The 23,198-nt window shown below is 52.2% G+C and overlaps 1 protein-coding gene across 1 annotated transcript in view; it reads right to left on the bottom strand.

The window, feature by feature from the left end:
- CERK (ceramide kinase) overlaps window positions 1-22,852 on the bottom strand; it is a 54,782-nt gene extending 31,930 nt beyond the window's left edge. The window contains exons 1-3 of the mRNA XM_009217523.4: window positions 22,369-22,852; window positions 6,144-6,257; window positions 5,316-5,438 (exon numbers count right to left, since the gene is read on the bottom strand). Of these exons, the coding sequence (XP_009215787.4) occupies window positions 5,316-5,438; window positions 6,144-6,257; window positions 22,369-22,510 (379 nt within the window). The 5' untranslated portion in view covers window positions 22,511-22,852. The remainder of the gene's footprint in view (window positions 1-5,315; window positions 5,439-6,143; window positions 6,258-22,368) is intronic.
- Between the last annotated feature and the right edge of the window lie 346 nt (window positions 22,853-23,198).

The following is a 23,198-nucleotide window of genomic DNA, read 5'->3' as shown; positions in this document are numbered from 1 at the left end:
ATACCCATTATCCACTTAAAAAAAAAAACTCTCAGAAAAGTCAGATTAAAAGGAAATTCTGTCTTAATCTGATTTTAAAAATCTATTAAAAACCTAAGAAACATCATTCTTAGTGGTGAAACACTAAAAGCTTTCTCCTGAGATCAGAACTGAGACAAGGATGCGGCCAGCACCCCTGTGTTGGTCCAAGCCAGGGCAAAAACATAAGGAAAAGAAATAAAAGAGAGAAGAAATAAAATGGAAGAAACAGAACTGTTATTATGCACAGCTGACGTGATCGTGTTTGACAAAAATCTAAAATAATCATCAAACTATTAGCACCCATAAGTGAACTTTGCAAGGTCATTGAATGCAAGGTGAAATACACAATTCAATCACATTTCTATACACAAACAATAAAAAAAACACAACAGTGCAGTAGGGAAAAGGAGACTTTCCCGTAAATGCTACAGGGTCAAGCAGATGTATCTATTTAATGAAAATACTAGGTTAGGCACCGTGGTTCGTGCCTGTAGTCCCAGCTACTTGGGAGGCTGAGGCAGGAGGATCGCTTGAGCCCAGTATTTCAAGGCCAGAGTGAGCTATGATTGCATGGCTGCACTCCAGCCTGGGTGACGGAGTGAGACCCTATCTTGAAAAAATGAATACATAAAAAGAAAGAGGAAAATGAACCTTGACTGCTCACCTCACACTGTACAGAAACATGAATACCAAATGGGTTATGTAGATCTAAATGTGAAGCGGAAAACAATAGAGCTTGGAGAATACCACATCTTCATGACTTTGGAGTAGACAAGGATGTCTTCAATAGGACACAAGCTTACCAGAAAGTTTTTAAAATCATAAAAATAGGCCGAGCATAGTAGTTCACCCTGGTAATGTCAATGCTTTGGGAGGCTGAGGTGGGAAGATTCCTTGAGCTTAGGAGTTTGAGACCCAGTCTGGGCAACACAGCAAGACCCCAGATCTATGAAAACATTTTCAAAAAATTAGCCAGGCATGGTGACATGTGCCTGTAGTCTCAGCTACTTGGGAGGCTGAGGCAGAAGCACTGCTTGAGTTCAGGAGTTCAAAGCTGCAGTGAACCGTGATCATGCCATTGCACTCTGGCCTGGGTGACAGAACAAGACCTCATCTCCCTTTTTTTTTTTTTCTTTTGAGACAGAGGTTTGCTCTTTCGCCCAGGCTGGAGTGAAGTGGTGTGATCTCAACTCACTGCAACCTCTGCCCCCAGGGTTCAAGTGATTCTCCTGCTTCAGCCTCTGGAGTGGCTGGGATGACAGGCGTGTGCCACCATGCCTGGCTAAGTTTTGTATTTTTAGTAGAAATGGGGTTTCATCATGTTGGCCAGGCTGGTCCTGAACTCTTGATCTCAGGTGATCCACCCGCTGCGGCCTCCCAAAGTGCCAGGATTACAGCTGTGAGCCACCATACCCGGCCAAGACTCTATCTCTTAAAAAAAAAAAAAAAAAAAAAAGAAAAATACGAGATTGAAAGGCAAGTTATAGAATGGGTAATTCTTATGAATTACATAAATTTATGTAATTCATAAATTCAATAAAAGATTCAGATCCACAATATGTAAACAGTTTCTTTTCTTTTTTTTTTTTTTTTTTTTTGAGACGGAGTCTTGCTCTGTCACCCAGGCTGGAGTGCTGTGGCCGGATCTCAGCTCACTGCAAGCTCCGCCTCCCGGGTTCCCGCCATTCTCCTGCCTCAGCCTCCAGAGTAGCTGGGACTACAGGCGCCCGCCACCTCGCCCGGCTAGTTTTTTTGTATTTTTTAGTAGAGACGGGGTTTCACCGTGTTCGCCAGGATGGTCTCGATCTCCTGACCTCGTGATCCGCCCGTCTCGGCCTCCCAAAGTGCTGGGATTACAGGCTTGAGCCACCGCGCCCGGCCATATGTAAACAGTTTCTACACATCATTAAGAAAAAGATACAACCAGCCAGGCATAGTGGTTCACGCCTATAATCCCAGCACTTTGGGAGGCCGAGGCAAGTGGATCACTTGAGGCCAGGAGTTCAAGACCAGCCTGGCCAACATGGCGAAACCCCGTTTCTACTAAAAAATACAAAAAACTAGCCAGGTGTGGTGGTGCATGCCTGTGGCCTGTAGTCCCAGCTACTCAGGAAACTGAGGATCGCTTGAACCCAGGAGGCAGAGGTTGCAGTGAGCCAGGATCGCGCAACTGCACTCCAGCCTGGGCAACAAAGCGAGACTCTGTCTAAAAAAGAAAGAAAGAAAACAAAAAATACAACCAAATGGAAAAATGCACAAAAGACTTGAACAGAACCTCACAAAAAGGGATATCCAAATGGCCCATGAACAAATGAATGTGTTTCTAATTAACCATTAGGGAGTGCAAACTACAATCACAATGCAAGACTACTAACACTCCCCACCACGGCTAAGATGTAAAGGTGTGGCTAAGATGTGGGGCAACCAGAACTCCCGCACCCTGAGGGAGGAATGCAGGCTGGCAGCGTCTTCTCAAGTCAACACATGAAACAAACTCATGCAACCCAGCAACTCCATTCCCAGCTATGCACCCAGGAGAAATGCAGACGGGTGCAAAAGACATGCTCTAGAATGTTCACAATGCTACTGTTCATGACAGCCCGCATCAGGAAGCTGTCCAGATGACCAGCCACAGCACCATGGGTGAATACATGGCCGTAACATTCACATCACGGAATACCATACAGCCTAGAGAATGAACAAACGGCAGCCCCGCGCAACAGCGTGGAAAACTTCACAAGTGTCACGTTGAGCCAAGAGCCAGGCACAAAAGGGTTCATACTGTATGATCTGATTTCTATCAAGTACAACAATGAACTTAGTTGTTTAGAAGTCACGGCAGTGGTTCCCCTTTGGGGAGTCATGACCACAGGGGCACAGTGGGGGACCCTGGAGCTGGCAATATTCTGCTTCTTTATCTTGGTGCTGGTTACACAAGTGTGCTCAGCAAGAAAATTCACCCAGTGCACACTCAGAGTGAGATCCTCTGTATCTGCGACATGATAATCAAACACTAAAACAGCCTGAAATCCCAGCACTTTGGGAGGCCGAAGTAGGCGGATCACTTGAGGTCAGAGGTTGGAAACCAGCCTGGCCAACGTGGCGAAACTCCATCTCTACAACAAATACAAAAATTAGCCAGGTGTGGTAGTGGGCGCCTATAATCTCAGCTACTTAGGAGGCTCAGGCAGGAGAATCGCTTGAACCTGGGAGGAGTTTGCAGTGAGCCGAGATTGCACCACTGCACTCTAGCCTGGAAGACAGAGTGAGACCGTCTCAAAAAACAAAAACAAAACAAAGAAAAAAGCCCACTGAAACAGATAACAGGGTTAGAAGTTAAAATTGCAGAATAGCTGAAACAATAGAATCATATACAATTTTTACATACAAGTAGACTATACCAAATGCACAATTATAAAGATGAAAATGAACACACATTCTCCAGTGGAAGGCAGGGTTCAGAGAACCTTCTCTTGGAGTCTGCACCTATAGGATCAGGTCTGGAATCCAATCACCTAAAGTCTCATGAAAACAGGTTTGATGGGAGGAAAGGGAAAGAGAAAAAGAAAACAGGATGGACAGAAAGCAGGGAGTCGAGAGACAAACAGAGGAAGGGAAGGTGGGAGAAACGGACGTGCTTTTCTGAACAGCCTAGTGCGGAACGACACGCACAGGAACAGGGCTTGTGGTGGTTTGAGATGTGAGGATGGTCAGGATGAGCTTGTCATGACAGCAGGTGGTGGAGGCCAAGTCCCCCAGGATTAAACAAGGAAGTGTGGAAACACAGGTCCTCCCACCCCAGTTGTAATCAAGAGGAGGGTTCTTTCAAGCAAGGATGCTGCTCTGAAGTGGATATATGGGAACACCTCCTTTTAATAAACTGAAATTCACTTTCTTGATGTAGATGCCAAATTCATTCAAAGATACATAAAACTAACCTAAACACGTGCCATTTCTATTCTACGGGTGAAGCCTATACTGTTGTCAAGACTGTGTATCGGCTGGGCTCAGTGGCTCACACCTGTAATCCCAGCACTTTGGGAGGCTGAGGTGGGAAGATCGCTTGAGCCCAGGAGTATGCGATCAGACAGGGCAATACGGCAAAACCCTGTCTCTACAAAAAAATACAAAAAAAATTAGCCAGGCGGGGTGGCACACACCTGTAGTCCCAGCTACTCGGGAAGCTGAGGTGGGAGGATCACTTGAGCCTGGAAGGTGGAGGTTGCAGTGAGCCAAGATCACACCACTGCACTCCAGCCTGGGCAACAGAGCGAGACCCTGTCTCAAAAAAAATTGTGTATTAGGGTTATAAGCAAACAACATGAAATAGTGTTATGAATACAAAATGAATGAACACCAACCACTTTGTGTGTGTGTGTGTGTGAACCTTATGTTTCTTTTTTTAAACTTTTAAGTTCACGAGTACATGTGCAGGTTTGTTATATAGGTAAAGTGCATGTCATGGGGGTTTGGTGTACAGATTATGTCTCCACTCATCCTACTACTTTTTAAGGGTGACAAAGTCTTGTTACTCAGCATGCAATAACTAACCCACCAGGCTCCGGGCTCCTACTACATTTCAGATGTGGACACATCCTTGGCTGGGCATGGTGGCTCATGCCTGTAATCCCAGCACTCTGGGAGGCCAAGGTGGGCAGATCACTCGAGGTCAGGAGTTCGAGACCAGCCTGGCCAACTTGGCGAAACCCTGTCTTTACTAAAAATACAAAAATTAGCTGGGTATGGTGGCGAGTGCCTGTAGTCCCAGCTATGCGGGAGGCTGAGGCAGCAGAATCACTTGAACCCAGGAGGTGGAGGTTGGAGCGAGCTGAGGTCACGCCACTATGCTCCAGCCTGAGCAACAGAGCAAGACTCCATCTTGAAAAAGAAAAGAAAAGAGAAAAAAAAGATATGGACACATCCCAGACAGATATGAGTTGTATTCCTCCATGGGTCCAGTTTAATTCTCACATTTACCTCGAATGTAAAAGCTATTACCATCCCCACTTCCAGAAAGAGAAACTGAGGCTCAGAAGGGTAAGTGACCCGCACCCAGGCCTCCTGGCTAGTGAGCAGGGGGCTGGACTCCATGCCAGGTTCCAGGCTGTGGAGCCCATGCCCTTTGCACTCACTGGGCTGGTCAGCTAATGAGGAATTAAGTCAGCCTGACTCATCATGTCCACCTGCAGTATGGCCAGCTGCATGAAAGGGGGAGACACGTCCGGAAGATCACCCAATCAGGAGTGCGCGTGCCACCACGGCCATCCTGTCTCTCAGTCCAAACACACACGTACTCAGCTTCTCCAGCATCTCCCGCAGGGTCTGCAGCCACAAGTGACACAGCTGCTCCTCTGGGCACCAGAAAGTCACCTGTGCCCACTTCCAGCGGTGCCGTCGTGCTCTCTTTACACAGTGAACTGCACAGAAGCAAACACGCTCATTAGTGCAAGGTTTGCAGCGTCACTGACAACACCTCAAGGGAATATGCACCAAATGCAGCTAATTATAGGTTCCTAACTGAACTTCCCCAGGGGTTCTCTTACCTTCTAATGAGTTAGTAACTTTCAAGGTATATTAGAAAAAAACATCCTATCTTTCAAACGTTTTAGGTCACATAAAGGAAAAGGGCCGATGTGATGACTCACGCCTGTAATCCAGCACTTTGGGAGGCTGAGGCGGGCAGATCACCTGAGGTCAGGAGTTCGAGACCAGCCTGGCCAACACGGTGAAACACCCGTCTCTACTTAAAATACAAAAAATTAGCCGGGTCTGGTGGTAGGCGCCTGTAATTCCAGCTACTCAGGAGGCTGATGGAGGAGAATCGCTTGAACCCAGGAAGTGGAGATTGCAGTGAGCCGAGACCGGGCCATTGCACTTCAGCTTGGGCAACAAGACCGAAACTCTGTCTCAAAAAATAAATAAATAAATAAAAATAAGGGAAAAAATGACCATTAACTAAAACATTAACTAAAGGTAGCATTTGGGAAAAAAAATACTAGGAAGATTTCATAAAGATAAACCAACGCATTGAGCTCGTTAAACTAGTAACAAAAAAGTTCCCTCTCGTGTAATCTACATAGAATTAATGAAGACTGTGGGAGAAGACATTTAGGCTCTCTCACCTGTAAAAGCATAAGGCTTTTCCATTTTCTGCCATTTTCCACTGCTGTGATGTTTCCCGTGAACGTCTGTTTCCTCAACGGCGATGATCTCAGATACAGGCACAGAGCAGGCATCTGTAAAACACCACATCCTTCCGTCAATAAATTCATCAGAATCAACACAGGTAAAATCAGTCCAACTCCAAGAAGCTGAGAATATTCTGCTTTAATATTCTCATTAGATATTCAGGCTGGGTGTGGTGGTGTGCACCTGTAATCCCAGCACTTTGGGAGGCTGAGGAGGGAGGATCGCTTGAGCTCAGGAGTTCAGTGAGCTGTGATGGTGCCATTGCACTCCAGTCCTGGCAACAGTGTAAGGCCCCATCTCCAAATACTAAAAAAAAATTTTTGGCTAGGCACGGTGGCTCAAGCCTGTAATCCCAGCACTTTGGGAGGCCAAGACGGGCGGATCATGAGGTCAGGAGATCGAGACCATCCTGGCTAACACGGTGAAACCCCGTCTCTACCAAAAAATACGAAAAACTAGCCGGGCGAGGTGGCGGGTGCCTGTAGTCCCAGCTACTCGGGAGGCTGAGGCAGGAGAATGGCGTAAACCCGGGAGGCGGAGCTTGCAGTGAGCTGAGATCTGGCCACTGCACTCCAGCCTGAGCGACACAGCGAGACTCCGCCTCAAAAAAAAAAATTTTTTTTAATCAAAAAATAAAAAGGACGGTTATAGGTCACTTTTAAACTCAGAGCTAAATAACTGCGGGCAGCTCAGTGTTACCAGACGGCGGGATGTTTTATTCAGCCGAGTCACCAGATGGAGGCTGCGATTTTTCACACCATTTGCTCAGCCATTCAAGCAGCAAATGCTGACCATTCTGGGCCAGCTACCATGTTAAATTTGGGGAAATATGCTCAAGACACGGCCTCTGTCTGCAGGACAGTGTCTGGTTCGGAAATCCAAGTGGGAGGGAGACACGTGACAGGACCCGGGACAGCTAGAACCACGGAGCGTGCAAGTGAGGCAGAGCCCAAGTGTGGCGGGACTGGAGTGCGGGGGGACTTCCAGGGACCCAGGGGATGACAGCACCGGACATGCTCCACCCTGGCAACCAGGAAGGGCCAATTCCACCCGAGCCACCCGGGGCATGTTCATCTGGTGGGCAGCTGCAATTACAGGCCTGCACATCAAAGACAGTTCTGGGCTGGGAGCAGAGCCATGGGAGGTGACGGGTAACTGAAGTCCAAGGCCTGAAAGAACTTGCCCAGGAGAGCATGGGATTGAAGACAGCAAAGCCAAGTTTGAGCAAGCTGGCTTCCAAAAGCTTATTCTGGAATTACTGTTAGGCATGTATGATATATTTTTATACAGAAGAATGTTACAATTTGTGGTTAGCTTCCTAGGTTGGCTATAAAACCTGCAATATAGCTAAAATACTATGTTTTTGCTGTAGCTAAATGCAAAAAAAAAAATGCTATAACATTTGTAGTAATTTTGCATCATTTTTAAAGTTGTTGCCCATGGAAATTAAGTTCTAGGAACCTGAGAGGGTAGTGTCTGAACTAGGCCTTTGACCACGGCAGAAACCCTTGAAAAGTCAGTAGTGGGGCCTCCTGATTCCCTCTGAAGTGAAGCCAGCCCCAGGGGAGCAGACTTGCTGGGGAGAGGGTTACAGAGGAAGAAGTCTGGCTGGAGAATAGAGGTTTCAAGGTCCCAGGAGGTGTCCATGTGCATCCTGCTCCTGGGTATAGAATGTGGGGTCCAGAGAGACTCTTAGGGACCCGACCCTCCAGTGCCCCACCTAGGCCTCCCTCCTGGCCTCCCACCTTTTTTTTTTTTTTTTTTTTTTTTTTTTGAGATGGAGTTTTGCTCTTGCTGCCCAGGCTGGAATGCAGTGGCGCAATCTCGGCTCACTGCAACCTTCCCCTCCTGGTTCAAGTGATTCTCCCTCCTCAGCCTCCCAAGTAGCTGGGATTATAGGTACCCACCACCACGCCCTGCTAATTTTTGTATTTTTAGTAGAGACGGGGTTTCGCCATGTTAGCCAGGCTGGTCTCGAACTCCTGACCTCAGATGATCCACCTACCTCAACCTCCCAAAGTGCTGGGATTACAGGCATGAACTACCACACCAGGCCCTGGCTTCCCATCTTGCCCTCGAGGCTCTGACTCTAGAACATAATTTCCACCCATTTCTTATTCTCCTCTCCCTCAGAACCCTGAACCCCGATGCTCCAGGCCCCTCTCTGCTCTGCGGGTTGGCGTCCATACAGGACAGCCACAAGGGATCTCAGGGCATCTCATACACCCGCACGTGGATCAGCTTCCCTGTCTCCGCCACCAGCCTTCGGATGCTGGCTCTTCTCGTCTGGCACGGCTCGCCTCCTTAACCACCCCCTATTTCTTGAGGTACTGGCCTTGCCCTCCCGGTCCTGCAGGGACGTGACCATGGCACTGAAACCCTGTGAGTGCACCTGACACCATGGCATCCTCGTCCTATGAGACAGAGCTAATGCCAGGCCTCTGCAGCTCCGGGACCCAGCACGGGCCACGCTCGGGGCAGGGTTCAATGATACAGACAGTGAGTCAGGAATCCACCACCTATGGATACGACAATGCACACCGCGATCTTCCTGGACCGCTGAGCGCAGGCTTCGGGACCTGCTAGTGCCTGTGGATAACCACGACCACGGCTGTCTGATAAGAAGCGGCGACAGGCAGTGAGAACAAGCCATGGTCTGAGAGTCAGCAGTCAGGTCAGTTCCCCAACATCTGATGGACTGGTTTAGGAAACTGCACAACAGATAGCACGGTAAGTTACAAGTGACTCCAGGACAGTCACCTGAGTCCACAGGTTACTAACTTTCAGCCTTGCACATTCAGTCCCACAGACTCCAAGAGCCCAGGAAGGGACTCGCCATGCTGACCAGGCTGCAGGCCATGCAGTGCCAGGGGTGCCAGCATGAGGCCAGGTGGTCCACACGGGTCCTGCTGCTGGAAGGAGTGGCCCTTGAGCCTGGGGGAAGGCGGGGACAGTGTCAGCTTACATCAGGGGTCAGGGTTCAGAGGATTCCGGTAGGTGGAAGCGATAAAGGGCAGGAAACTGAGGGAAGATGCGCCAGCTAGGAGGAGAAGTGAATGAAGGTGGCAGCGGCATGAAGATGGCAGCTAAGGAGGAAGCGGCGGCAATGAAGGTGGCAGCTGGGAAGAGGCGGCGGCTGTGAAGATGGGAGGAGAAGCGGCGAAGCGCTGGTGAAGATGCTCCGTGAGGATAATGGTCTGGAGTATGATAAAATTCGGTTCGGACAAGAAGATCGGTTTCGATAAAGTGGAAGTCAAATTACTCCACTGGACCTGCAGCAAGTTGTACCTGCTCCTCTGGTGTGAGAAAAAGACACAGATGCCAGCGGGGGTCATTCGTTTACACACACGTTCCTTTTACACAGATTAATAAATGGAATTATTGTCTCTAAAAAGGGACAGGAAAGTTAATAGACGAATAAAATTCAATCTTGTCTGCACAGCTTGAGGAATGTCAAGAATAAGAACACAGGGCGGACACAGTGGCTCAGGCCTGTAACCCCAGCACTCTGGGAGGCCGAGGCAGACGGATCACTTGAGGTCAGGAGTTCGAGACCAGCCTGGCCAACATGGTGAAACCCTGTCTCTACTAAAAATACAAAAGTTAGCCAGGTGTGGTGGTGTGTTCCTGTAATCCCAGCTACTCAGGAGGCTGAGGCATTAGTTGCTTGAACCCAGGAGGCGGAGGCTGCAGTGAGCCGAGATTACACCAGTGCACTCCAGCCTGGGCAACAGAGTGAGACTCAGTCTCAGGAAAAAAAAAAAAAAAAAAAAAAAAAAAGAATGACCTCGCTGACCTCTGAACAACATGGGCTTAACCTTCGAGGGTCCACTGACGTGGGGAGTTTTCATTTCTCTTTTTTTTTTTTTTTTTGAGACGGAGTCTTGCTCTTGTTGCCCAGGCTGGAGTATAGTGGCGTAATCTTGGCACACTGCAACCTCCGCTTCCTAGTTTCAAGCGATTCTCCTGCCTCAGCCTCCTGAGTAGCTGGGATTATAGGAGCCTGCCACCACACCCGGCTAACTTTTGTACTCTCAATAGAGATAGGGTTTCACCATGTTGGCCAGGATGGTCTCGAACTTCTGACCTCAGGTGATCCGCCCGCCTCGGCCTCCCAAAGTGCTGGGATTACAGGTGTGAGCCACCATGCCCAGCTGGATTTTTCAATAAAAGTGGCACTGAGCTCAGCTGCCTCTCTTGCCTCCCCTTCCACCTCCTCCATCTCGTCCGCCTCCGCCACCCCTGAGACAGCACGACCGATCCCTCCTCAGCCCACTCAATATGAAGACCACGAGGATGGAGACCTTTGTAATGATCCACTTCCACTTGCCGGATAGTAAACATATTTTCTCTTCCTTAGGGTTTTCTTAACCACATTTTCTTTTCTCTAGCTTACTTTACTGTAGTAATACAGCATACAATTCAGGCCACATAGGAAATATGTGTTCATTGGCTATTTATGTTATCGCAAGGCATCCAGTCAACAGTAGGCTGTTAGTAGTTAAGTGCTGGGGAAGTCAAAAGTTTTCAACTGCACGGGGCTGGGGCGCTGACTCCTATGTTGTTTGGGGGTCAACTGCACTGGGTACGGCTCAGGACAGGGCTTCCTCGCTGACTCAGGAGACCTGAAGTAGTGCGGCCAGGGCAGGAACACATTCTCCAGGCGGCGACGAGTGGCTGGACTTGGCGTGGCTTTGGCCTGCATGCGGCTGCTGTCTTACTGTGGGTAAGCCGCTAAGCCTGGAGCACGGCTGTAAAGGGGGTGGAATGATGAACCCCACAGGGGTTTTAGAAACTGTAGTAAGATAAAGGGTGAAAAAGTTTCAAGCACAAAAATGTCTGATAAATGATGGCTTCCTTTCTTGTCAAAAAGGCTGGGCTCGGCCGGGCGGAGTGGCTCACGCCTGTAATCCTGGCACTTTGGGAGGCTGAGGTGGGCGGATCATGAGGTCAGAAGATCGAGACCATCTGGGCTAACATGGCGAAACCCCATCTCTACTAAATATATTCAAAAAATTAGCCAGGCGTGGTGGCGGGCACTTGTAGTCCCAGCTACTCAGGAGGCTGAGGCAGGAGAATGGTATGAACCTGGGAGGCAGAGCTTGCAGTGAGCCAAGATCACACCACTGCACTCCAGCCTGGGCAACAGAGAGTAAGACTCTGTCTCAAAAACAAAACAAAACAAAAAAGGGCTGGGCTCGAGATGAAGGCTCTGCCTCCTTCAGGCCATTGTCCCTGTGTTAAGCTGAGGACTCCACAGTGAGACGCCTCTGGCCTGGCAGCACTCACCCCTTCTCCCGCTCTCCTCACCTCGGTGTGTCACGGGCATTACGCCCTAGTCTTCGAAACTCTGATTTCTAATTAGGAAACAAAGAACCGGGCCAAGAATCTGAACAAACGGAGAGCAGCTCCCTGCAGGGGAGCTCAGGAAACGCTGGCCAGCGTCTGCCGGTTGGAGAGCTGTCGCCTGCTCATCTGAGGGCAGGTCATGCGGACGGCAGTGGGGCCACCGAGGGCTGGCACACAGGAGAATGCAGACAGTTCTCTAGAAGCAGAAGGAACTGCCCTCCGAGGGTGAGTCTCAATGTGCTGGCTCCAAGCGGCATCCCCGCACAGCACGTAGCATGTGGACATGCCACAGCATCCGCGGGAGAAAACACACTTGACCCGGGTGGACAGACGCTGTGGGAACATCTCGCAAAGGGCGGAAGGTGGGAATTTGGGGCACCTTCATATTCTTTCGCTGACAGAGATAAATTCTCCTGCCCATGAGACACCACGGTGACGCATATTGACATGCAGTGAGCTCTCCAATAAAGGTAACGATCAAATGGCCATCACATTCCAGAAAAATCAAATGCCACGTCAGCGAGTGAGCCTGGCCTCCTGGTTCTCGGGCGGCTCACGTGTTTGCCGGCTCCCTCTCTGCAGACCGCTGCAGCATTTGCCACAGTCCGGGTGATGCCTGCTGGGGCAGCTGAGAGCACGCTGGCTTCCAGTTGCTTCTTTTTCCATTCTGTTCTCTGTGTTTTTTAGTGCTTGTTGTGTTCCACTAAAATCAAATTTATTTCACGCTGGTGACTCACAGATGAAAACAGTGCCTGCTGTCAATCAGTTTTGACACTAGAAGTTCCTGGATCAAACTGAGCCACGCGCAGTGGCCTCTCGTCCAGCAGGAGGGCGCACAGGTTTCCCGTGTGTCACAGGAGCACTGAGTGTCTGCCAGTGACACGGGTACACATGTGTGAGCATGCTCATGGCAGGGCAGGGTCGAGGTGGCGGAATACACCACTCCCGACCTCACGCAGTCGTCGGGAGGCCCCCAGATGTCTTTCGCCTCTTGGGGATATGCAACGAGACAAAAGCAAGTTCACAGCCAAGGGTGCAGCTGTCCCTGGGACTCTCCACTAAAACAACCTGCCACATGAGAGCCGGCAGAAGGAAGCGGGTGAGAGAGCAGGCCGCTACCCACTGTGCCCACTGGAGAAGTGCCAAGTCCAGTGTGGAAGTCTGTGGATCATACCCACACACAGTGCAGGGGATGCTGAGGTCCTGGAGAAGTGGCACAGGCCACACTGACCTCCGCATGCCCGGCCCGCTTAGAGTCCGAGCAGTAAGGGTCACCCCAGAGGAAGAACACCCAAAAGATCCGAGCGGCTGGGAGTCCTGATTCCCCCTGCAATTACATGCAACGCAAATGCATTTCCCTGGCAACCCGCCACTCAGTAAACACGAGCCGTGTGAACATCTGATCTTCAATAAAAATTAAAGGTGAGCGCTTGCCTATGCCAAGGAAGACCAAAAACCAGCCCTGCCCACCACTGCCAGGGAGAGTCCAGAAATCCCACGTGCAGCAAACTCAGAGAGTGGTCAAACTGTCCCCCTTCCCTCCCCGCCCACCACGTCCACCCCGACACAGCCCTTGATGGGTCTGATACACAGACAGAAGGTTGGAGAAGCCAGAACCCATGTGGCGCCCACAGGTCAGCCCTGAGCTGTGACTTATCCAGACACGATTGCACGTCTGTGTCCCCAGCCCTTGTCTCCACTGCAGGTGCTGTTGTCACACAGGGATGTGCCCAAGTTTGGATTTTTATGGGAAACCTTCTGATTGTAGAACATTAGTTACAATTTTAAAAGGAAAAGAAAAACTCACCATGCAAATCAAACAAAGAAAAAAATATGTGGCAAATTTAGCCCAAAGACCTCTGCTCTGCAACTCAATGAGGCTGAGCCATGGCTACTCTGACCACACGGATGAGGAAGAAAATCTCATAGCAAGCCCCCAAAGTTCATAATGCTGGGATAAGGTACCTGCCAATTATAACTTACTGCTATTTCATGCCATAAAATGTGACCTTTGACCCTTGTCAGCACACCATTAGGAGCCACCAATGTCTCTCTCTCTCTCTTTTTTTTTTTTAAGACAGGTCTTGCTCTGTCACCCAGGCTGGAGTACATGGGTGCAGTCTCATATCACTGCAGCCTCAACCTCCCAGGCTCATGCAATCCTCCCACCTCAGCCTCCCAAGTAGTTGGGACCACAGGTGTGTGCCACCATGCCCAGCTATTTTGTTTGTTTTTTTTTTTTTTTTGGAGAGATGGGGTCTCTCTATGTTAACCTGGTTGGTCTCTCTAACTCCTGAGCTCAAGCGATCCACCCGCTCAGCCTCCCAGAGTGTTGGGATTATAGGCATGAGCCACTGTGCCCAGCCTTTTTAGTTCTAGGGACACATCTCAAGTAAACAGTGTCCATTCCCTGTGGAACCCACCCCAGAAATCCTTCCTCGTCCTAACGTCCCCTGATACCAGCCTGAGGGTGCTGTGGTCGGCCTGCCCCACTCTCAGGCAGGGGCCTGGTCAGCACCCCACAGGACCACCCGGTGACCACCCAAGGTCCGAGGGCTTCTGAACGTCCCGCGCATGCCCCAACCCCCGCCCCCCGGCCCTGCCAGCCCCGCCACTCCTTAGCATGGATGCTCCGTTAGCATGCACAAGAGGCCTGGACCCGAGGATGCCAAATCATTCCTCTCAGGAAACAGGACTGTGGCATGTGGACGGGCAAGTCACCTGCACAGCCCACGTGGCAGCCAACACACAGGACTCTATTTTTCCTGTTAAGCCAGGAGGTTCTGGAAGGCAGGCTGGAATCACACACCTGCGCAGCCCCGTCTGTGGGCTCCGGAAGTGAATCAGGCTAATCCTAGACCTGCTTAGATGACACCCGCAGAACTGAAGTCCATACCAGTCGGCATCTCAACACAGAACCCCCGCCGTCCCCACTCCACGCCCACTGTCAGGCCGCAGGAAACCTGCGTCAGCCTCCCGCCCTAGCGACGAGACGGGGTGTCCGAGGGTTCCAGGGACCATACGGTGCCTCAGGGAACTTTGTCATGGGAACTGGACTGATGTTTGCTCCAGGAACCCTGCTCTTCCCGCCGGGCACCCTGCTATGAAAGGCCACGGGGGCTACTTCAATCCCAGAGTCCCTGCCTTTGAAGAGGGAGCTCACCCCAGATTCTGGAGCCGCCTCGCTCTGAGTCCCCACTCCCCACCTGTGAGCTGAGCTCTAAGTCCCACGTCTCCACCTCCGAGAAGACAACAAGGGGCGTCTCAGAGGGCTGTGAGGATCCCATTGGGTGTGAAGCCACAGCACCGCAGGGCATGGCACACACTGGCCTACATGGACAGCAGCATTCAGACGTCCAGTTCTGGCCAGGATGAAGCAAGCCCGACTGCCTGTCTCTCCCACCCGCTACAACGAAAAACTCTGGACAAGACAGAAGAAACGGGCAATGAACCGAGGACACCAGAGATCCACAGCGGCAGGCCTGCTGGTTGGAGAGGCTGGCGTGCAGAGTCAACGGCTGGGAGCCAGGTTTACCTCCAGCTCTGGCCTCGGGGATGTCTGAGCTATGGGGCAGCAGGGTGGGTGCAGGCCCTGTCCCAGAGGAGCCAGGGTGTGCTGGGGGCAGAGGGGCGCTCAGAGCAGAGGGGACTGGAGCAGGAATACTTGGCTCTGAGAATGACCAGATGAGTCCAGCCTCGTTCCTGAGGGACCAAACCAGGGCAGCCAGGGCCTCGGAGGCTGGGCAGTCAGGTGCCACATCCCTCGCCACATGAGACAGACCTGCCATCTGTGCCTAGCCAGACTGAGTACCTGCTTTTGAGAAAGAAACATTGGCTGGGTCTGGTGTCTCATGCCTGTAAGTCCAGCACTTTGGGAGGCTGAAGCAGGAGGACTGCTTGAGGCCAGAAGATTGAGACCAACCTGGACAACATGGTGAGGCCCTATCTCTACAAACTAAATTTTAAAAATTAGCCAGAATGACGGTACATGCCTGTAGTCCCAGCTACTTGAGAGGCTGAGGTAGGAGGATGGCTTGCGCCCAAGAGGTTGAGGCTGCAGTGAGCACTCCGGCCTGCGAAACAGAAAGACTGTAAATAAATTAATAAATTAATGTAATTAAATAGAAAAATTGTCCAAAGGGCCGGGCGCGGTGGCTCAAGCCTGTAATCCTAGCACTTTGGGAGGCCGAGACGGGCGGATCACGAGGTCAGGAGATCGAGACCATCCTGGCTAACACGGTGAAACCCCGTCTCTACTAAAAAGTACAAAAAACTAGCCGGGCGAGGTGGCGAGCGCCTGTAGTCCCAGCTACTCGGGAGGCTGAGCCAGGAGAATGGCGTAAACCCGGGAGGCGGAGCTTGCAGTGAGCAGAGATCCGGCCACTGCACTCCAGCCTGGGTGACAAAGCGAGACTCCGTCTCAAAAAAAAAAAAAAAAAAAAGAAAAATTGTCCACAGGACTTTATTTTTTATTTATTTATTTTTAAGAGACAGGGTCTTGCTCTGTCACTCAGGACGGAGTGCAGTGGTGCAATCATGGAACACTGTAACCTCGAATTCCTGGCGTCAAATGCTCCTCCTGCCTCAGCCTCCTGAGTAGCTGGGACTACAGGCATGCGCAACACCTAGCCTCCAAAAAACATTAACAGGACTCGGCCTTACAAAATAATGTAATTGTGGGTTGTTTCCTGGATATATGGAACATTATTTCATAAGGCCGAGACAGGGTTTCACTGTGTTAGCCAGGATGGTCTCTATCTCCTGACCTCGTGATCCGCCCACCTTGGCCTCCCAAAGTGCTGGGATTACAGGCGTGAGCCACCGCGCCCGGCTGGGTTAACATTTTTTAAACATTTTAAACTGATATAAAAATTGATGGCCGGGTGCGGTGGCTCACGCCTCCGAAAGTGCTGGGATTACAGGCATGAGCCGAGATCACGCCCCTGCACTCCAGCCCAGGTGACAGAGCAAGACTCCGTGTCAAAAAACAAAACAAAACAAAACAAAACACAAAAAAACACAAAAAATTAGCCAGGTGTGGTGGCGGGCGCCTGTAATTCCAGCTACTCGGGAGGCTGAGGCAGGAGAATGGTGTGAACCCGGGAGGCGGAGCTTGCAGTGAGCCAAGATTGCGCCACTGCACTCCAGCCTGGGCGACAGAGTGAGACTCCATCTCAAAAAAAAAAAGTTAACAAAGTTAACACTTTCTCTATCCTATTTGTTGCAAATAGTACCCCCATCATTTTTAATTTTTATGTTATTATTATTATTGTTATTATTATTTGAGATGGAGTCTCGCTCTGTTGCCAAGCTGGAGTACCGGGGCACAATCTCAGCTCACTGTAACCTCCACCTCCCGGGTTCAAGCGATTCTTCTGCCTTAGCCTCCTGAGTGGCTGGGACTACAGGCGCATGCCAACACACCCAGCTAATTTTTGTATTTTTAGTAGAGATGGGGTTTTACCATGTTGGCCAGGTTGGTCACAAACTCCTGACCTCAAGTGATCTGCCCACCTTAGCCTCTCAAAGTGCTGGGATTGCAGGTGTGAGCCACCGCACCCGGCCCCCATCATTTTTTAAAAAATTTATGGTATCTTACAAAAGACATTTTAAAATTATTGAGTCAAATAATCTAGCTTTTTCTTTATTCTTTCTGGATTCCATCTTGGTTAGGAGAGCCTTTTCCCATTCCAATATTGTAAATTGTCCTCTATTTTCTTGTAAGAATTCACAGCTGGGTGCAGTGGCTCACGCCTGTAATCCCAGCACTTTGGGAGGCCGAGGCAGGCAGATCATATGAGGTCAGGAGTTTGAGACCAGCCTGGCCAACATGGTGAAAGCCTGTCTCTACTAAAAATACAAAAATTAGCCTGGCATGGTGGCAGGTGCCCGTAATCCCAGCTACTCAGGAGGCTAAGGCAGGAGAATCACTTGAATCCGGGAGGCGGAGGTTGCAGTGAGCCGAGATCTCGCCACTTCACTCCAGCCTGGGGAACAGAAGAAGACTCCAAAAATATAAATAAAATATATTATATACACTCAAAAATACCCATATATACACACACACATTTTCCTATGATTCAGCTTTCTACTCTTAAATATGCATCCAAGAGGAGCAAAAGCATAGCCCCCAAAGGATCAGGGTGTCTTTATCCACATAGTCAAGCTGAATGGACTGGGAACTGTCCAGAAGCCCATCAGCAGGTAGACGGATACACTAGTGTACCCACACAATGCAATATGACTAGTAACCGGAAAGATGGAACCGCTGACATGATGAATCTTAAAAAAAACACAAAATGAGATAAAGCAGCTGGGCACAAAGAAGTGCACATGGCACGATTCCATTTACATGAAACTCTATTAGCATCGCACCCGTCCCTGGCGAGAAAACAGCCCAGGGCCCAGGAGAAGGTTCTGGGCTGCTGCTATCCGGGTGATGTTTACACAGGTGCACGCAATTATCAAAATTTATCCAGCTATGTGCCTTAAAATGTCTGAGTTTTATTGCAGCAAATTAGACCTTGATAAAGTCAATTTTTTAAAATCATGTTTTAGGAGGGGAATTCGTAGCGTGGAAAACACTCTGCAGTATGTTTTCTCAGCTTTTCTTTCATGCATATTTACATATACACAAATACCAAATATTAATCACATCTAAGTCGAAGAATGACTTTTTGTGTATGCTTTTCCGTGTTTTCTAGATATTATTAAATCAACATGACTTACTTTTGTAAGCAGGAAAAAAAAATTTTAAAGTATCTGTGGCATGTCTATGTTTTGCCAGGCACTTTGCAGGATGTGCTGAGGACACGACAGCACTGACCTGCCCAATGAGTTCACCGCCAGCTTGGGACATCCCAAGTGGGGTTAGTGCAAGGAAGGGGAGGATCCTCCCACAAAGGTAGAGCCTGGGCAGCAGCCCCCTCACCCACCAACACACACACACCCACACACACACACCCACACACACACACACACTTCCCAGGCCCAGGGTTTATCTAAGTGTGTTTTGCGACAGCCAGGGGAAATAACCCAGATATCAACGCAGTGTTTCCAGTTCAACAAGCATGACCCACTTCGAGTTCCTGTTTTTGTCCTGCCCTACTTCCCACCAGGCTGGTGGCCCAGGGCACCGCTGTCGCGGCTTCCTCAGGTGCCTGGGTGAGGTTCTGGCCCAGGAAGCTGCAGCGATCCGAATTGCTAGTCCTTGTCTTTGCTCTTGTACGGGTCAGTCACTGTCCCAGCATGATGACCCACAGAGGAAAGTGCACGTGCCTGGGTTTAAAGCCAGCCCCCTCTGTACATCACTGCCTCTGGGCCCAGTCAATTCCCACTCCTACTGTCCACATCTGAAACAGGGGTGATGCTACAGAGAAAACAAAGGAGTTGGAATAACTAAGTGGCCACCCCAGCAGGGCACACACAGTGGCCTTACCTTTGTCCTTAGCCCATCAGTCACCTGGAGCTCCAGGGCTGTTCCTGCCTCATCTCACAGGTCTCCTAGGGCCAGTTTTAGAACAATTCTCCACCTCTCATCATTCCTCAACCTAGTAAATCCCAGTGTGCCCAGATACACCTGGGGGAGTGGCAAGGGCTGGACAATGCCACCTTGCTGACCAAATTAAATATCCTGTGAGCTGGGTTCACATTCTTCCGCCCTACTACGGCCCTACTGACCTCAAGCATATAAGAATCGAACCTGGGCCTGATTCCTTCTGAGGACTGTAAAGTTATGAGAGAAAACCAAGAGACAGTGTGGCTGTATTTCTGAACTCATTCACAACTCAGCGTTTCCCAACTTGCTGAGATTTTCCCATCGCGTGGGAGAGCACTCCGGGGTGGAGCGGGCAGGCTGCTTCCTGGAGGGAGCCCACCAGCCAGGGCCACCAGCCAGGGCCCCACCAGCCAGGGCCCCACCAGCCAGGTCCCCACCAGCCATGGCCCCACCAACCAGGGCCCTCCCTCTCCAAGAGGGACCAAGCTCCCCACAGGCCAGTCAGGCAGCTCAGGATGAACCTGCACAAAAACGCCTTGGCTTAGTGAGAGTGAAGCAATAAGCATGCCAAGAGGCAGACCCCAGCACGCTGGACAAAAGCAGACGCCGCGCCGCATCAAGCCCTGACCCAGGCGACTAGAAGCCATAATGGGAGCTGGCCAGGGACGCCAAGGCAGAAAGCAGTGATGACTGACCTCCCACACAGACGCCCTGCAAGTGGGATCTGGTGTCTCCACAGCCACTGGAGCCTGCGGGAGGCCTTACAACTCAGTGGCTACAAGCACAGCAGCTGATTGGGCCAGTTACTTCCAGTCCCTGCAGATCAGCCCCTTCATCCCTAGGATGGGAGCAGCTGCCCCCCAGGAACCCATCCGGTTTAAAGCCCAGCGGCGGGCACTTAGGAAGTGCCTGGGGAGGCAGTCATTTTCCTGAAGCCTAGGGATTAACAACAAAGTACAAACCCTTCGGGCCCAGGCCAGGCATCTGTTCTCCTTGTGTGTGGGCCCTGGTAGGTAATATTTGAGGTGTGACGTTTCTCCCAAAAGGGACATGAGACAGACCTCAGAAAAGTTAAGTCTCAGATGCCCAGCCACAGATAGGTGACCCCAGGGCTGGAAACCAAGTGTTGGTCATGGGTCTGAGACCACCCCTCGACCTTGGCCCCACCTAACATTCAGCTCTGTCTCCACCAGCACCCAGCCCGCAGATCCTCACAGCTCAGCACCAGAAACCGCCCAGAAGAACTCCTGACCTTGACTGCCCACAAGGTCTAAAGGTGTCCTCCCAGCTCCACACATCCACCAGGGAATCCTGGCCTCCGCCACACCCATCCCTATCTGCTCACAGGGTCTAAAGGTGTCACCCCAGCTCTGCACATCCACCATGAATCCTGGCTTCCACCACACTCACCCCAATAATTAAAAAGAAAAAAGCCTGGGCGCCATGGCTCACACCTGTAATCCCAGCACTTTGGGAGGCCAAGGTGGGCAGATCACCTGAGGTCAGGAGTTTGAGACCAGCCTGGCCAACATGGTGAAACCCTGTCTCTACTAAAAATACAAAAATTAGACAGGCATGCTGGCAGGCTCCTGTAATCCCAGCTACTCTGAGGCTGAGGCAGGGAGAATTGCTTGAACCTGGGAGGCAGAGGTTGCAGTGAGCCAACATCGCGCCACTGAACTCCAGCCTGGGCAACAGAGCAACACTCTGTCTCAAAAAAAAAAAAAGAAAAAGAAAAACAACAACAACAAAAAACAAAAACAAACCGTCTGTCCTCCTGCAGGGCTCTCTCTTCTAGCAAACAGCAGCTCCAATAGACCTCCTTCCCATACTCAGTCCCTCCACATCCAACCCTGACCACCGCCATCTCCCATCTGCACAGGGCCAAAGCCTCCCCATTGCAGGACCCATCCCTCTTCTGGGTCCTCCACGCAGAGGACATGAGATCCCTGGAAAATGCTAAGTTGGATAAGGCCCTCCAGGCGCTCCCACCCCACTCACTGAGAAAAGCAAGTCGCCATCTCAGCCTGTAAGGCTGCAGGAGTCCTGGGCCCCACTCTCCCTCCCCCCATCTCCCTTCACTCCTGCTACACTGGCCTCCTGGTGGTCTCAGGGCCTTACACTCGCTGCTCTTCCGGCCTGGATGGATCTGTCCCTGGAATGCAGAGCCCTCAGTCTCCCCAAGTCTCTGGTCAAAGCCACCGTGTGAGTGAGGACTGCTGAGACCACCAGCTACCACACAGTGACCTACCCCACCTGCACAACCCTGCCCCCTACCCTGCAAGCTCTGTCCTCTGTGCCCAACTCCATTAGACACTTGTCTCTGTGTGCCCTGTCTCTCCCTTTAAGGAAAAAAGCTCTGCTGCAGCAGCGACTGTGTCACACATGCTGGCCCCCGTCTGTCCCCAGCAGGCATACAATAAACATTTGCCAAAGAGGGCATGAATGAAATGGAACACACGGCTACCACCCAGCCTGGGTCTCCTGTGCCGCCAACACCTCCCCCTTCTCACTGTCCAGACCTGAACTGCTGCAATCCTCCCGCTGCCCCGGAGTGCGGAAGGGCACCTCTTTATAAGCCTCTGCCAACCTCTCTGCCACCAGACAGCTCTGCCCTAGAGCTCTGCCCTAGAGCCTTGAGGAGGCCGTCCCGCCGCTGCACCGCGGCCCTCCAGGGTGGGCTGTGCGTCCTCCATGTTTACCAAAGTCACTCTTCTCCTCATCTGGAGGGCCTCTGTGGGGCAAATCGTCAACCCGTGGCACCGAAATCAATTCCCCCATCCCGAGTAGGGAGCACACCCCACAGAAGGTCAGGGGCTCCTTCTTTAACTTCTTAACAGGAAGTCCTCAGCCTGCAAGGGCGCCTCTCAGGTTTCGGATCCCTGCTTAAAAAAAGCATCTGTTCTCGGATTAAACTGCAATGCTCGGGGTGGGGAGCGCCTGACACCCCCCTCAGGATCCATCCACAGTCCGTCTTGTACAGAGGTGCCCTGCGGACAGACCGCACCGGGGGCCACGACCCCGTGAACGCGCCCCGGGTACCACCTCCCCGCGGGGATGGGGCGCCGGCCTCCCCTCCACTGCGCGGCGCTTTGTCCTCCGGTTCCCGGAGCAGACGGTAGCGCCCAGCCCGGACCCTGGTCCCGGCCTCCCTCCCGCCGGCCCCGACCCTCCCCGGCGCCTGCGCTCCCAGGGCCCCCGGCCTCAACACGGTCGCCCGCTCCCCGCACCCGGTCCCCCTAGCCGGGTCCCCCACGCCGCCCCCGCTCCCTGGCCCGGTCCGGTCGAACCCGGGCGGCGGCGACACTCACCCGCGCCGGGGGCGCCGGCTCCGGGCCCCGGGCTCCGCCACCAGCGCAGTACCGCCCGCGCGGGCTCCAGGCTCACCGCGCAGCGCTGCTGCTTCACCCACAGCACTGAGTGCAGCGGCTCCGCCGCCCCCGTCGCCCCCATCGCCGCCGGCGGGCTTGTCCGCCAGGCGGGGGGCGCGCGGACGCCGAGGGGCGCCGGACCGTTAGCGGCCCCTGCAGTGGCCCCGGCGGCAGGCGGCGGGAGGCGGCGCTGCGTCACCCCGTACGCGGGCGGCGGGGACCGCGGAGGGGCCGGGCGAGGAGGGGCGGGGGCGAGGAGGAGGGGTGGGTAGAGGAGTGGCCGGGAGCCGAGGAGAGGCGGGGGGGGACCCGAGAAGGGGAGAAGGGGGCGGAGGAGGGGGCCGGGATGGGGCGGGCCGCAGCCAGGGAGCTGGGGCCGGGAGGCGGCTGCCTTTCTCTCCTCTCCTCTCCGGCGGGTGCTGGGTGCTCGGTGCTGAGTCTGGCGCTCCCGCGGCCGGCCGGGACTCAGTGGCGCCTTCCGCGCGGGCCGCGGATCAGGAGGGGTCCGGGCGGCGCGGAAATGCAATCCTGGCGATCGGGCGCGGGGCGGGCCTGGATGGGGGCGCCACGGGCGGCGTGACCTTGGGCAGCGGGTGCCCTCTTCGATCCTGGCCTCCTGTCGGCCCGGGAGGGGACCTGCAGCTGGGCCCCGGCAGTCAGGGAAGCCTTTCAGGAGGTGGAGGTCTTCCTAGGGGGCTGGGACGCTAGCCCTTTGAACGCTCTGGGGCCTGAAGCCACAGAGCAGACAGCTGAGCACCCGCCCCTGAGCT

The sequence above is a fragment of the Papio anubis genome, chromosome 16 (assembly GCF_008728515.1).
Source record: "Papio anubis isolate 15944 chromosome 16, Panubis1.0, whole genome shotgun sequence".
Classification (NCBI taxonomy): Eukaryota; Metazoa; Chordata; class Mammalia; order Primates; family Cercopithecidae; genus Papio; species Papio anubis.
Note: the sequence above shows the minus strand (reverse complement) of the source record. Positions and strands in the feature narration are given on the sequence as shown.